This window comes from Mirounga angustirostris, unplaced genomic scaffold, assembly GCF_029215605.1.
Source record: "Mirounga angustirostris isolate CCGP_5_RB_7025 unplaced genomic scaffold, mMirAng1.0.hap1 SCAF_2, whole genome shotgun sequence".
Lineage (NCBI taxonomy): Eukaryota > Metazoa > Chordata > Mammalia > Carnivora > Phocidae > Mirounga > Mirounga angustirostris.
Genome location: NW_026991710.1, coordinates 83,896,838 through 83,914,003, shown reverse-complemented (window position 1 = coordinate 83,914,003; position 17,166 = coordinate 83,896,838). Strand labels below are relative to the sequence as shown.

General features: G+C 36.9%; 1 protein-coding gene across 8 annotated transcripts in view; it reads right to left on the bottom strand.

Annotated features, from left to right (window-relative positions):
- The window catches only part of BANK1 (B cell scaffold protein with ankyrin repeats 1), a 325,956-nt gene that overhangs the window by 52,913 nt on the left and 255,877 nt on the right, over positions 1-17,166 (bottom strand). For all 8 annotated transcript variants that reach the window (XM_064584865.1, XM_064584869.1, XM_045880678.3 and 5 more), the window contains one exon: positions 2,912-2,990. In XM_064584865.1, coding sequence (XP_064440935.1) covers positions 2,912-2,990 — 79 coding nt within the window. The remainder of the gene's footprint in view (positions 1-2,911; positions 2,991-17,166) is intronic.

The following is a 17,166-nucleotide window of genomic DNA, read 5'->3' as shown; positions in this document are numbered from 1 at the left end:
GCAGAGTAGGGAGAAAAAGGACCTTTTGTTTTTTAAACAACGCACAGTTACTTTGTAGAAACTTTTCAGTTATGGGAGAAAATTAGTGATGAGGAAAAATCGTGCCATGATGGTAGTCATATTTCTACATGGAATTTTATTTTTTATTGTTCTTTCCTTTCATGTGAGAAAGATGTAATTTCAGTACTAGAGCTGCAGACCAAGATTCTTTAATTAACAGCCTAAGCAGAGCAGCCAACAGAAGGAGATCTCTTGCACAAATCTCATTCATCTTTCTTCCTCTAACTCCAAGCACTGAGCCTGAAATAAAGTAGTCTCTAGAAATGTTGATGGAGTCATTGATGTAGTCACTGAAAAGGAATTATGGCTCAGGCTAGCAAAGGAACTTCACTATTTCTGTCTGGGCAAATCGATCATCAACTTAGAATTACACTCATGCTATAGGAAATTACTTGTAGCTGCTTTATGTTTATGTATTCAGTGTTTACGTTTTGTGTATGCACTTTCTAAGCCACAGAGTCTCCTTGGTCCTTGTCAAAAATGTCCAAACCTGGAATCCAGCCCTGGAGAGTTAGATGTAGTGGTCAGTGAGTTTTAGCAAGCTTCATAGAGATGGCGATACCAATGGAAATCTGCCAACTAAGGTGTGCTGTGCTTCACCCCCTATCTCAATAAGGAGCCTGAGGCCTGAGTCCAGTCACACAGAATTTCAAACACAAGACAATTCCAGGTCCTAATGATCTGTGGATGGGGCGCCTGGGTGGCTCAGTTGGTTAAGCGACTGCCTTCGGCTCAGGTCATGATCCTGGAGTCCCTGGATCGAGTCCCGCATCGGGCTCCCTGCTCGGCAGGGAGTCTGCTTCTCCCTCTGACCCTCCTCCCTCTCATGCTCTCTGTCTCTCATTCTCTCTCTCTCAAATAAATAAATAAAATTAAAAAAAAATGATCTGTGGAAATGAGGTTGCTCTCTATAAATAATGGAAATAACATTTTTCTCTTTATAGGCAGTTCTTCTGAGGATTAAATCATAATAAATAAATGGTCACTATCAGTTTTATTATTACTAAAAACAAAAATAAAATGTGCAACTTTAAAAATCAGTGCATTAATTCATTAATATTTAGCATTATTTTGTATTATGCCATAACTTTTTAAGGTGTTTACTGATTTGCCAAATTATGCTAGATAGACATTGTATTTAATTGTATTTGATTTGCAGGTCAATTTGCCTACCACTTGAGAAACCAGTGGTCAATAATGGTTAGCTGAATATCAGCTGTGCAGTGTTAAAAGGCAATGCCCTGCGGGCAGAGAATGCTTGCTATGTGAGATGTCACCGTGCGGTGAACAAACAAGAGAGTGGTCAGAGATGGGACCGAGAAGGTTATCTAGGGCTTTTTAGATGATGAGGAGGATAAGTATGATGGGAAAGTATTGGGAAATTTGGAACAGAAAAATGACTAACTCCTTCAGGAGCATAGAGTATTAGGGCTGGCAAATGTGGAAGCTGCTTACGCCAGGTTTCTTTTTTTTTTTTTTTTTTAAAGATTTTATTTTTTATTTTTTTGACAGAGAGAGACATAGCGAGAGCAGGAACACAAGCAGGGGGAGTGGGAGAGGGAGAAGCAGACTTCCCGCGGAGCAGGGAGCCCGATGCGGGACTCGATCCCAGGACCCTGGGATCATGACCTGAGCCGAAGGCAGACGCTTAACGACTGAGCCACCCAGGCGCCCTTACGCCAGGTTTCTTAATAGTAGTACTGCTGACATTTTGGACCGGATAATCCTGTGTCATGTGGGGTATGTCCTGTGCATCGTAAGATATTTAGCAGAATTTCTGGTGTTCACCCACTGAATGCTAGTTGTAAACCTCCCTTCTCAAGTCATGATAATAAAAAAGCTTCTGTTCATTGACAAGGATCCTCTGTTGTGAGTGGGAAACAGTCCCTCGCTGAGAACCACTGTGCTGTTGAAATAATCCAGGGAAAGCTGATGGCAGGATGGATTAGGATAAATCATGGAAGAGGGAGGAACAGCTGAATGCTGGCTATGCTGTGAAGGTAGAGTCAACAGTCCTGTCTGACTGTATTGGATACGGGGTGAGAGAGGAAGTAAAAAAGCCAACGGAGACTCCCAGGTTTTTGGATGGAATTAAACAAGGAAAGAATCTTCGCTTACTGAGACGACGGCAAAGTCAGCAGGTGGTGTAGGCTTGAAAGGGTCAGGCATTAGGGTTTTTGGATTTGGAAATGCTGAGTGGGAGGTGCCTATCAAGCATGTTGGTGAAGATGCTGAGCAAGCTATTGTATATCAGCGGAATCTGGAATAATGGGTAGAAGACTGAATTAGTCTTCAGACATTAGAATATAGAATTACATCCTATTATAGCCAGTAAGGACCTTAGAGAGAGTTGTAGTCCAAGCTTCTCATTGCCTAGCAGAGAAAACTAAGGTCTGAAAAGAATGTGACTTTGTTTTTTAAAAAAATGAAAAAACAGAGTTGTCAAATGGAATATTTGCATCAACCTGACTTGTGTATTCTCTCTGGGTAGGAAAGACTAACAACTGAAGAGAGAAAGAACACAAGCAGGGGGAGTGGGAGAGGGAGAAGCAGGCTTCCCGTTGAGCAGGGAGCCCAATGTGGGGCTTGATCCCAGGACCCTGGGATCATGACCTGAGCTGAAGGCAGACGCTTAATGACTGAGCCACCCAGGCGCCCCTTAATAGAAGTATTTAAACTAGCAAGATAATGTAGTAACATTTCTACCATATTATAAATTAAAAGTCATTCAGTTAATTAAATGCCTTTCCATGCTCTCTTATGCTCTCTTCAGTCTTATTCTACCAGTTATATGTACCTTAATCCAGATGCTACATATATACATATATTCATAACATCCAGGAACACTTACTGGGAGAATATGTAAGTAGTGAGGTAATATCATCTTCATAGTCATTTTCTTGCTCATCATTTCTGCTAACTTCTGGGATCTGAAAAAAATGAATGTAATTTTTAACAATATCCATTAATTTTAATATACACCAAATGGAACTTAATACCTGTGGAAATAATTGTTTTAGTTTTTATTTAAATACTTTGATTATACTATGTATCTTGGCTACTATATTTGTGCCATCTACAAGTGTTCAATGACACAAAGTATTAAAAGTATAACTGTGGCAATAGAATGTTTATAATAGACAAAAAATTAATTTAAAAATGAAACTTAGAGCAACTACTTTAAGATTCAAAACAATAGTCATGAAATTTAGATGCAATAAGTAAGTCTTAAATAAAATTGAACAGGACTATTTCTCTTAAAAACCATGAGCTTTCAGGGGCACCTGGGTGGCTCAGTCAGTTAAGTGTCTGTCTTGGGCTCAGGTCATGATCCCAGGGTCCTGGGATCGAGTCCTACATCAGGTTCCCTGCTTAGTGGGGGGTCTGTTTCTCCCTCTGCCCTGCTCATGTTCTCTCTCTCAAATAAATAAATAAAATCTTAAAAAAAACAAACAAAACCAAAAACAAAGCATGAGCTTTCTTTCATTTTAACATTTCTGTATCTTTAATCTGTTCAAAAGACATTCTTAATCACATCAAGTATTATAATACAGTGAGACAGTGGAATTGTAAAATGGTTTATTTTCCATCTTTAAAAAGAAAAAAGAAACAGAGTAAGGGGATTTATGTTTGTTTTTCTGAAGTCAGTTTCACTACACTTAGAAGGGAGAATTACTGAAAAAAGACAGAAATCTGTTATCTCTGAATTGCTAGTCTTTGTTTATAATCTCTGAAGGAGACATAGGGTCTACAGTAGTGGAACATATTTGTGCTCCTAGAGTAAGGAAAGTAATACCAGTGACAACTGTGAGAAAGCATCTAGAGAAAGAGATGGAGGTTCGTTGCATTAACATAGGTCACATTTTGTTACCACAAACTGTAAGTGATTATTCAAATGATTTATGCTTTTGTTTTTATTAAAGCTGAAATGATGAGTCCATTTGCTCTGCATTGGGATGTCCCTTTAAAAATTAGAATCATCCATATTGAAGCATTATTACATTTATAATAGCTTTGGTATGCAAAAGTATTTGACCTGCATATTGATTTCATCAATTTGGTTGGTCACTCACTTTGGCCAATGGGACCCCAGTGGAATTTATTCTTTCTTTCTTTCTTTTTCTTTCTTTTTCTTTCATTCTTTTTCTTTCTTTCTTTCTTTCTTTCTTTCTTTCTTTCTTTCTTTCTTTCTTTCTTTCTTTCTTTCTTTCTTTCTTTCTTTCTTTTCTTTCTTTCTTTCTTTCTTTCCTTTCTCTCTTTCTTCCCATCCCATCCCTTCCCTTCCCTCCCCTACCTTCTCTCCCTTCCTTTTCTTTCCTTCCCTCCTTCCTTCCTTCCTTTTCTTTCTTTCCTTCCTTCTTTCCCTCCCTCCCTCCTTCTTTCTTCCTTCCTTCCTTAACTAATGCTACCCAGAGAAACAACATGGTTTTTGATTTCCAGTGGAATCTTGAAAATAAAATTCTCTTTAGTATTTTTTTATAGTGAGCCTGATTCAGAAGCCCATTTTATATTTAAGTCATATTTTCCCCTTGGTGGACTCAATCAAATGCTAATATGAAAAGCCATGTAACTTTACAAGGGAGATTGACATGTTGATTGATATTTGCATGCTTTGGTATTAAATGCATTGTTTAGTACATTTAAGCCATTCTTTGTTTCCAATTAGCCTGACCTCTCTATTTCATAAGATAGATCAAGAACATATTAAAAAAAATCCATAATATTGTTAAAATCATATCACGGAAGTTTTTACTAGTTAGATGACAGGGATGGTTTTCAAAGGTTTCAGAAATTATGTGAAAATTTCCTATGTACTATTCACAAGCCTAGATATTATGAGCTCAAAATCAGTGTGAATTAATAAAGAGACTGTGAGCAAGTGTGTCAGTGTGTGGGGGTGTATGTGTGTTCACTGAGGTTACAATCTAATGGAATCATTTTTGTGTCATAACTTAAGCTATATGACATTTGTATTAATGAACAAACAAGCAAGCCCAAAAATGTATTGAAGGAAGAAGCTTTCCAAATTTAAAAAGTAGCGAAGTTCGACAGATTTGAGCAAGTTCATAAATATTATGTAAAACTGACATTTTGTATATCAGGCAATGCAGACACTAATTGTTTTCTCAGGAATGAGAGGAAGGAAAACAATTAGTGTCTGCATTGCCTGATATTGGGGAGGGTAGGTGCTATGGTGAGCACTGTGAGTTGTGTAAGACTGTTGAATCACAGACCTGTACCTCTGAAACAAATAATACATTATATGTAAAAAAAAAAAAAAAAAGAAGATAGCAGGAAGGGAGAAATGAAGGGGGGGAGATTGGAGGGGGAGACAAACCATGAGAGACTATGGACTCTGAGAAAAAGACTGAGGGTTCTAGAGGGGAGGGGGTGGGAGGATGGGTTAGCCTGGTGATGGGTGTTAAAGAGGGCACGTTCTGCATGGAGCACTGGGTGTTATGCACAAACAATGAATCATGGAACACTACATCAAAAATTAATGATGTAATGCACGGTGATTAACATAACATAATAAAAACCAATAGGTTTCTTACTTGAGTTCCTTACACTTAAAATCAGATTTATCTTCAAAAATATGTTAGATTCGTGACATGAATGACTTGACCGAAATCAATGATGGCTTCAAAGACAAGTGTGATAGCCCTCTGACATACAATCACTTTAGTATTTGGCTGTGCGTTGCGGTGGGCAGAGAATGGATGGTGAAGTCAATCTAAGGACAAATCACAGCTCTATTATTTAGTAGCTGCATGATATCAGGCAAGATACTTAACTCTAAATCTCAATATTCTATCCTGCCAAATGTGAATAGTAATATGTATGCCATCAGTTTGCCGAGAGGGTTAAATTAGAATAATGTAAGCAAAGCACATATTACTTCTACCACATAGTAAATGCTCAAAAATGTAGCCTGCACATGTTAGGTTTTCCTTCATGCTATAAAATATAGATCTGCACTTAATAAGCCCAGTGATCACATTGATTTGATGGGAGAATCATCAATAATAAATCAATAATTATTGAACTTATTTCCTCTCAACTGTGTGCCTCTAGAAGTTCTGCTGATAGAAAAAGAACGGAAATACAAGCTTTCTTGTGATTGAAGTGTGGCATTGTGGTTTTGTTATTAGAAATACTTAGATAATTTACAAGATAATAGAGATAAGAATGGCAAAAAGAGGTAATTCTTTTTTTTTTTAAGATTTTATTTATTTATTTGACAGAGAGAGACACAGCGAGAGAGGGAACACAAGCAGGGGGAGTAGGAGAGGGAGAAGCAGGCTTCCCCGCGGAGCAGGGGGCCCGATGCGGGGCTCGATTCCGGGACCCTGGGATTATGACCTGAGCCGAACGCAGACGCTTAACAACTGAGCCACCCAGGTGCCCCAAAAGAGGTAATTCTTTAATAAGTTCCTTTTTCTAAGACTAGACTCTGACTTCATTCAATTGTTAAATATTTATGCAGGCCTAATATGTGCTAACTACTCTGTTAGCAATTAGGGAAAATAAGTTAAAAATAAAAGAAGAGACATAATTTCCATTCTCACAACTATCATTTTTTTATAGGGAGAGAAGACAAAATAATAAAATGATTAGAATACAATATTTTACTTCACTACACAAATCCAGTCCTTAGAGGTGAAATGGAGAATTAAGAAATAATCAGATAATCAGGGCAAAATTTTATTAATTTGCTTTTTTTGTGAGGAGATTGGATTAAAAAATTATCTTGATACTTGCCTTGGGTCCCAATTCTGTAAATGAAAAATCCAGCTTAAATAATAAAATCTACTAGCTGAATATGCTCAATTTAATATTCCAGCCCACAGATAGTCCTTGCGGCACACAATGTTTAATGAAATTAAAATCATTCATTATCAAAGATAAACTAAAAAGAGAACTTCTTGTTGACTGAGGTTTATAAAGCTCCACATGGCTTTGGCATCTAGCACTGTACAAATTGATCATAATTTTCTGATTTTTGAGGGAGTGAATAAAAACAATCTTCGCATGGCAGTTGGTTTTCAAATCTTGTTATGAGATTCTGAAGATATTATAATTAGCTTAACTCTCGCCCAGCTTTCCATACTGTTGATTATAACGATTTTGCCAGCGGTAAAGCACATGGCAGTCTATGGAATGAGAGTAAGAAGACACATATATGTTCGAAGAGTAATGAATTGGCCCTGTAATATTTTACATTTTATCCTAAATGAAGGCACTAAACTGCAGAATCTGAGATAATATTCCAATGGAAGTAATAAAGATTATACTTCCTAAATGTGAGTAATAATGAACAATGATTTACTAAAGCCATGAATAATAATATCAGAGCCTCAAACATTTTTTTCAAAGGCGCATAGTAGGACTATATTATTTTAGCTCTCATTACATCTTTTAAGAGAATTTGTTTCTCCTTAGATCTTTAGGAATATGGTATAAAAGTAGAATCATATGATTTTTTACAAAGTTCTCTTTATATAGTAGGAATTAAAATCTTGAGTGTAAAAATTAAATAGGAAGTCCGCCCATGACTGGAAAAGAATAAAGAAGAATAGAAGAGATGAGCTGTGAGGGGAGGGAAAAGTGGGCATTTTCCTAAGTATGGACTAAAATTTGGCCTGAGGCTATATGTTCCATTTTTTTAGACAGCCTTTTGATCTTTTTTTTTTAAGATTTTATTTATTTATTTGAGACAGAGAGAATGAGAGACAGCATGAGAGGGAGGAGGGTCAGAGGGAGAAGCAGACTCCCTGCCGAGCAGGGAGCCCGACGCGGGACTCGATCCAGGGACTCCAGGATCATGACCTGAGCCGAAGGCAGTCGCTTAACCAACTGAGCCACCCAGGCGCCCATAGACAGCCTTTTGATCTTAATCTCTGCCCATGATGCAGCTCTAACAACAGCTATGAACTTCGGGCTCGGCACGTGACCCTGTCAGCACACTCTCACCCTTTTTGTTGTGTTTGTTTCAAACCCACCACAGGTGTGGCTTCATGGATGAGGTACCTGTACCTTTACTGGACCATACACTTGGTTTGATTTCAGCCATCTCTGTCACTAAAGTGGGAATGACAAAATTTAAATTCATTCTTTTGTTAGGATTGTAGCTGTGACTGTAAGAAATAGTTATTTTTATTTAAAATTATGGAATTCCAAAATTTGAAAGGAATCTGTGGATAACTGGTTTATTCTCTTGTTCACACACTGATACAATACTGAAACAATGTGTCACAATAAAAATGTAGGATTTAGATATTTTTCCAAGCAAAAGTTGTTTTTATATGTGGTCTATAGTCTGCACCGCCCAGCCCTCTTTACAAGTTGGCTTTTCTTGGGTTCCATACTAGTCCCTTTCCTCTTGTCACAGAATGCATTTTCTCTAGGTGATCTTATTCACTCCATTCTCTTTAATTTATATCTATATCATGATCATTCCTGGATACATCATTTGCTTCAAACTTTCCTGAGGTCTATATTCTAGGATTCAGCAAAGGCTATTAGAATAAATAGTTATAAAAGTGAAGGGGAAAACCTGGAGGCAGAGATAATCAGAAAAATCATGAGAGAGAACGCTTTAGATTGAATGTTTGTGTCTACACCCAAAATTCATATGTTGAAATTCTAACTGTCAAGGTGATGGTATTAGGAGGTAGGGCCTCTGGGAGGTGATTAGGTCATTAGAAAGGGCCCTCATGACTGGGATTAGTACATTATAAAAGTAACATACAGAGATCCTTTACCCCCTCTGCTGTATGATGACACAGTGAAAAGATAGCCATCTATGAACAAGGAACAGTGCCCTCACCAGACACTGAATCTGTTGGGACCACATTCTGGGACTCCCAGTCTCCAGACTGGTGAAAAGTAAGTGTTACTTATAAGCATCAGTTTATGGAATTTTTGTTATGGCAACCCGAGTGGACTAAGACAGAGGGTTTCAAGTAAATCCCAATATTAAATGATTCACCAGGAATGAAAAAGAAAAACTCTGAAAACAGTTCACAGTATTTTTCAGTAAGGTCACTGGTGACCCTGGTGAGGGGAATTATAACAGAATTGGATGAATTCATACTGGATTGAAGAATCCTAAAATGGAAGTGAAGAATGGAAGGCAACATGTATAGAATTTCAAGAACCATGATATGAATAGGTCAACTGTGCTTAAAATTTTTCAACAAATGAATTAGAGATGTCAGTGAAAGTGTTTTATTGTAGACAAGGGTTGTGAAGATGGTAATAACATCCAGAGCACACGTGCACAAAACATGGTACTAGGCAGAGTGGGATATACAAACATGAAAATCATGATCCCAAACCTCAAGAATTTTACACCTGTGGAGAAGAGAAGGAATATAGATAAGGCAAAATGAAACAAGCTTTTAGGGGCGCCTGGGTGGCTCAGTCGTTAAGCATCGGCCTTCGGCTCAGGTCATAGTCCCAGAGTCCTGGGATCGAGCCCCACATTGGGCTCCCCACTTGGTGGAAAGTCTGCTTCTCCCTCTCCCACTCCCCCTTCTTGTGTTTCCTCTCTCGCTGTGTCTCTCTCTGTCAAATATATAAATAAAATCTTTAAAAAAAATTAGAAAAATGAAATAAGCTTTTAAAATATACATATACTTGAAAGAGGCTATAAGATAGAAACGTAATCATTTCCATCAGGTGGATGGAACAGAGAACAATTGAGGGTAGGTGGTATTCAAACTGAGACTTAGAGGGTAAGTATGGTTTTAATCTGAAAAAAAAAAAAAAAGGGAGGAAGCAAATTCTTGGCTGATGGGTAAACATGACTGAAACAGTAGGACGACCTGGTGAATGGTTCCTAGTTGGTTTGATTAGGTTGCATGGAAGGATATATTTGAATGTCAAGATGTGGTGGTGCATTATGATTTGATTTTACAAACTTTTAAAGGTTCTTGAGTATGTAATTATTTCCCAAGAAGTGGGAAGTAGCATGTTCCTGCTTGTATTTTAGAAAAATAATTCTGGTAATAGTGGGTAAGAGGGAGAGGGGGCTATTTCAATAGTCAAGGTGAAGGATATTGAGGACTAGTGAAAGAAAATATTTAATGAAGAAGGCATATTTAATAAATATCAAGGAGATGAGATGAACAAGATTTTTTACAGTTTTGATGCCAAAGGCTGGAGGAAAAGGGTCAAATATGGCTATGTAAATTTCTGTTCAGCTCAATGCTATATGGTACCCTCTAGAGAACTTTTGTCATTTAGAGATGAAAACACTGATTAAAAACATCTTTCCTGGGGCACCTGAGTGGCTCAGTCCTTAAGTGTCTGCCTTCGGCTCAGGTCATGATCCCAGGGTCCTGGGATCGAGCCCCACATTGGGTTCTCTGCTCAGCAGGAATCCTCCTTCTCCCTCTCCCACTCCCCCTGCTTATGTTCCCTCTCTCGCTGTGTCTCTCTCTGTCAAATAAATAAATAAAATCTTAAAAAAATCTTTCCTATGAAACAGGAGGTCAGAGTCTGAGGTCAAGATATAATATCAACATCTTAGATATCCTTTGCTTTGTTTCATGTAACATTTGAAAATACATTTGGAATGGATATATGGCCATTAAATGGTGATTCTTCCCATGTCTTTATGAAGTTAAGAATCTCACCAATTTGGAAAAACAGAAATCAGTTAATTTTATGATGGTCAAATAAACTTTTAAGTCAACAAGACTTTTTTTTTTTTAAAAGATTTTATTTATTTATTCATGAGAGACAGAGAGAGAGAGAGAGGCAGAGGGAGAAGCAGGCTCCCAAGGAGCAGGGAGCCCGATGTCGGACTCGATCACAGGACCCTGAGATCATGACCTGAGCCGAAGGCAGACGCTTAACTATCTGAGCCACCCAGGTGCCCCTCAACAAGACTTTTAACTATGAAACAGACTGATAGAATTGAATTGAAGAATAAGTACAAAATCCCAATTAAGTTATAAAGATAACAAAAGAGTGCTTAGATTCAGTTGGACAATAAACTATAAATTACATTTAATCAAATCCTACTATATTTCTTTCCTAGAAATGAAAAAATTTTTTAAAAGGTTGTCATGAAATTACATGGATTGATTGGGTATTAGATGCTTCTGAACAATACACTGAAAACGAAAACCAGATAGTTGTATCCATCATTTAGAAATGATGTTAAATAGAATGGAGACAACAGCAAGAAGGGGTTTGGTAAAAGAGAGAAAAACAGAGAGAGAACAATGTCAGAGATAGAAAGAGTATGTAATCATATAGGTCAAAGGTCGAAGCTAGGGGAATCATTCTTTTTTTTTTTTGAAGATTTTATTTATTTATTTGAGCGAGAGAGAGAACAGAGGGAGAGTGAGAGGGAGAAGTAGACTCCCCGCTGAGCAAAGAGCTCGATGTGGGGATCAATCCCAAGACCCTGAGCTCATGACCTGAGGTGAAGGCAGATGCTTAATCAACTGAGCCACCCAGGCGACCCTAAAAGAATCATTCTTAATGAACATTTCTTGATTTCAGAATAGTATTCAGAATGCAACTAAAGCATCTTGAAGAGGAAGGAGTTTCTGCTACAGGCAACTTTACAAAAATATGCAAAACTCAGGGAAATTCTTAGTATGTATCTATACATGCCATATAACATTTTGAGCATGACAATTATCACCAACTTTGGTCAGTCAATAAATATTTATTGAATGTTTGCTATGTGCATAATACTATAATACTAGGCAAGTTTCCAGGGGGTATACAAAATATGTTACATATAATATGTTCCCAGGATGCTACATATTTAGCTAGGAAAATAAAAGTGAAATGCATAAAACAATTGTAGTCCCTTAAGTGTTTGGTTCGGCTAAAGAGTGCAATAGAAGATAAAAAGAATGAAATCATCTTAGGTTGTAATAACTAGAGCTGGAATTTGAAAAATGGGTAAAATTTGAGAGCTAAATCTTGAATCTAGTCCCAGGAACTAATGCATGATTACCGAGCTAATGGATGAATAAACAATAGATGAACTGGTGGAAGAAGGAAGAATGTGGGTATTCTTTGTAAGGAGAATTGGCGCAAGCCAAAGCTAAGTTGAGCAGGCCATATGCAGAGGGCAAAGAGCAAAGCTACCCAATCAAAAAAGCAGGTGAATTTTTTGGAGAACATATGAATTTCGATACAAAGAGTGGAGTCAATATTTGCTTATTATATCCCAATTGTGGAATATTGGAAATATTTGTAGATGATAGTGATGATGATTGGTATTGCTATTAAACATCCCATTTATAAATACATGTAGGTTATATAGGTTAAGAGCTTGAGTCCAGAAGTATTGTCAGACAAATCTGGATTCAAATCTCACTATTCTATTTATTACCCACATGAGCTTCAGCAATTTCTCAATCTTGACCTCTCTGGATATAAAAATGACTATAAACATGCCCAATGTCACAGGGTTATTGTGAATGTTAAATAATACCGAGTACTTAGCACAGAGTTTGCCACATAGAAAGCACTGAACAACTATTATCTCTATTATCTTCATTAAGATCATTATTTTATGACAGAATACATTTTATGTTGCCTTATTTTTTCATATTACTAAGCTATGTTTATGTAAAAATTTATATTCAGTTATAATACTGAGTAAAGATCAATTCTTTTCAAGTTGGAATATAGAGAATAAAAATAAAGACCTCCAAATAGTAGGGAATTTTTTGTAGCTTACAACAAAAAAATGTTTATTTTGAAATGTGAGGAATTATAAGACAGATGCGATGGTGATCAATATTGGACCAATTAGGGCGCCTGGGTGGCTCAGATGGTTAAGCGTCTGCTTTCGGTTCAGGTCATGATCCCAGGGTCCTGGGATCGAGTCCCGCATTGGGCTCCCTGCTCAGCAGGGAGCCTGCTTCTGCCTCTCTCTCTCTCTCTCTCCCTGTCTCTCATGAATAAATAAATAAAATCTAAAAAAAAAAAATTAAAAAAAATATTGGACCAATTAAGCTAATGGAAATTAAGCGGGGCTCTTGGGTATGCCTGTGTAGGCTGTACATGGAATTCCTCCTGAGGCACCATTTCCATGGACTATGATATACAGAGCACCCTAGGAGTTGGATGTCAGCATCTAACTCTTGTTGAGGAAAAGGGTCTCTCAAATGATTCTACAGTGTTTAATTCCGAGATGGTTTATATTTGGTTTTACAATGTTGATATTACAACAAGGGCTTGTTTAGGCTAATATTGAACCTAGATTTCCTTCTTCCAGGATAAAATGATGTAAGGAAACACAGGTGCTAACTCAGAAGGGTGTATCTTACTGGGTTCGCCAAGAGTAGGGAAGAGTAAACTGGACATGGATGAGGCTCAAAGTACACAGATGAGTAGTTAAGAAGGGACTAAGAAATTTGGTTTTTTTTTTTTTTAAAGATTTTACTTATTTATTTGAGAGAGAGAGAATGAGACAGAGAGAACACCTGAGAGGGGATAGGGTCAGAGGACAAAGCAGATTCCCTGCCGAGCAGGAAGCCCGATGCAGGACTTGATCCCGGGACTCCAGGATCATGACCTGAACCGAAGGCAGTCGCTTAACCAACTGCGCCACCCAGGTGCCCAGAAATTTGGTTTTAATAAACCATGAACCTATGATTGCTGCATTCATTACCTTGACTGTTTTTTCTATTTTTATACGAAGAACAAAGGCACAGACATGACAGCAAAATAAAGCTTTGCTATTCACAATTCTAAAATCTTGAAATAAGTTTTAGTTTCAAAATCATAAGTTAAAAAAAGGTAAAATTCTATTGAGGAAACACAAAATACCATTAGGTCAAAAGTACAAATCATTATGCTATTTTGAATGCTCCAATAAAATCAAATTTAAGGGCGCCTGGGTGGCTCAGTTGGTTGAGCGACTGCCTTCGGCTCAGGTCATGATCCTGGAGTCCCTGAATCGAGTCCCGCATCGGGCTCCCTGGCTTGGCAGGGAGTCTGCTTCGCCCTCTGACCCTTCCCCTCTGGTGTGCTCTCTCTCTCAAATAATAAATAAAATCTTTAAAAAAAAATCAAATTTAAAAAAAAACAAAACATGCTTTCATTTGGAGGAAAATGAAACAGACACTAAATAATGGATGGGTTTACATGTTTCCAAGTTGGCAGACTGGAGTTAGTAAAGAGGTGGCCAGGTTTACATTTATGTTGATTATTACTAAGAATCACTTTTTCTTCTTTTTTTTTAAGGCTTAGATAATCTGGGTGAGGGTCAAAGAGAACCAATGGAAAAAACCAAGCTGAACAATAAAAGGCTGGAATTGTCATCTCCACAGCTGTGGGACATCTCATTTATCTAAAACAGGAGGAGCAAGTGGTTTCTGGAATCCAAGCCAGAAACAAACATAAAAATACCACTTAGAGACCCAGCAGTTTCCACCAAAGATTATAAGCTTCAGTTGTTAGATAATAAGTATTATTTGACAAATGAAACAAAAGATCCTTTAAGTTTATATTATTATTATAAAAAGAAGTGTTTTTGACAAATTAAGCCAAATGATTCTTAAAGCTTATATTGTTGCAAGTCTATTCCCAGTAGGTGTTTATATGGCTGGAATAATCCCTCACTTCCAAATACAGAATTAGAAGAGTCAATTCTTATTGATCAGAGCATTTAAAACATGAAAGACAAACAGAGCAGGTGAGTCATCAATTAATGAAGACATGGTGGGGCAGTAAATAAAATTTCTATCCTCCAACTTCAATTTGAAGGCAGTTAACAATTCAGAAGAGGCTGTTCCCATGGAAAAAAGTCACTACAAATAAAAGTATACAAAAATACGTATTTTATATATGTAGATTCAATATTTTTTATATACTGAAACACATTATAGTACTCCATGTATTTCCTCCCATTTTATAATTTTATATTTAAATAGTGGAGTTTAACTAGTAACACTATCAAAATCATTCAGTAGCAAAGCAGTAAGATCAGAAATTATGAGTTTTCTCATAATCAGAAAAACCTGGGAGACGAGCATGTCTCCCCAATGAATAATTCTCCTTATTGAAAGCTACCATTTTCACCCTATCTCAATTTACCAGATTCCATTCAAATTAGTTATTAGAAGACCTTTACCATTCTACTTAACTTTCTAAGTACATTGGCAGGATGTACACTTTTAGATCTTACCTAAATATGAATTAATTTAAGGAAAATTATAAGAATGCATTTTTATGTACCCCAAACAACAAAAAATAGTAGCAGAATAAATTTGATAAGTTGATAATAGAATCTATTGAAACTAAATTTTCAGTGCATTTAAAAGGTAAAATAAAATGGAAAACTTTTGTGATAGAGGAAACAGCATTGTTATATATTAAAGAAATACACTTCCCACCCACCCACATGTAAAATCAAAATAGAGGAGAATCAATAAAACCAACAAGCTCACTTTGGAAGAAAAACGCCTTTTTCTTTAGCCCAGAAATCTGAAAGCTTTTAACTTGTAACGATGAAATATATTTTATCTTGGGGGAGGGGCTGGGTACCAAGACACTCGGTACTGTTGTTCTTAGTTATCATTACTTTAAAATGAGCCTCATCCCACTTCATTCTGCTACTGAGAACTGCAAACCTGCTTGTTGGGAGGTGGTAGCTTAGCATTTTTTAAACTGCAAGTGATTTATTTAGCAGATTTCCCACGTGAAAATAATTCCTAATCTTCACATTGACAGCCTAAAAGAAATTGGGACTACTGTAATGGAAATCAAGGTGTGTCTAATATGCATTTTCATCTGGAAGTAACTCCATGAGTGTGTAACCTTATATGAAGTTTAAATAAATTTGCCCAATGCAGTTCACCTTCGATTTTACCTTTGCATATCTCCTGAGAGGGATTTTTCTGGTCTTAAATGTAGACAGTTATTTATTTCCAAATGGTCACCATGGCGGTTGACTGAAAAATGGCTTCACAATAGGATATATGTAGTTCAAAATGGTCTCTTTAAATTAAAAAGAAGTTCCCCTATAAATATTACCAATTCATCTTTGACAAAGCAACAAAGGCAACACAATGGAGCAAAGATGGTCTCTTCAGCAAATGGTTCTGGAACAACTGGACATCCACATGCAAAAAATGAATCTAGACACAGACCTCAAACCCTTCACAAAATGGATCACAGACCTAGGTGTAAGATGCAAAACTCTAAAACTTCTAGAAGATAACGTAGGAAAAGCCCAGATGACCTTGGGTATGGTGATGCCTTTTTAGATATGAGAACAAAAACAATCCATGAAAGAAACAATTACTAAGTTGGACTTCATTAAAATCAAAGACTTTTGCTTTGTAAAAGACAACATCACAAAAATTAGAAAATAAGCCACAAACTGAGGGAATATATTTTCAAAAGATACATCTGATAGTGGATTGTTAGCCAAAATACACAAAGAACTCTTAGAACTCAATAGTAAGAAAACAAATGGCAAGTTTAAAAAATGAACCAAGACCTTGACAGTTCACCAAAGAAGATATACATACAGTTGGCAAATAAATATATGAAAAGATGCTGCTAATCATAGGTCATCAAGGGAAATGCAAATTAAAACAATACGATATTACTACATACCTATTAGGATGGGCAAAACCCAGAACACTGACAACACCAAATGCTGGTGAGGACGTGGAGTAACAGGAACTCTCATCCATTGCTGGTGGGAATGTAAAATGGTATAGCTACTTTGGAAGACAAGCTGGCAGTTTTTTACAAAATTAAGCATATACTGTTAACATATGGCATAGCAATCTCACTTCTTGTTATTTATCTGAAGGAGTTAAAAACCTAGGTATACATAAAAACCTGCGCATGGATGTTTATAGCAGCTTTATTCATAATTACAAGAACAGAAGCAACCAAGATGTCCTGCAGGACATGAATGGATAAATAAACTGTGGTACCTCCAGCTAACAGAATACTATGCAGTGCTCAGAACAAACAAACAAACAACCCATGAGCTATCAAGCTCTGAAAAACATGGAGGAATCATAAATGCATATTACTAAGTGATAAAAGCTAATCTGAAAAGGCTACATACTATACAATTCTGACTATATGACGTTCTAGAAA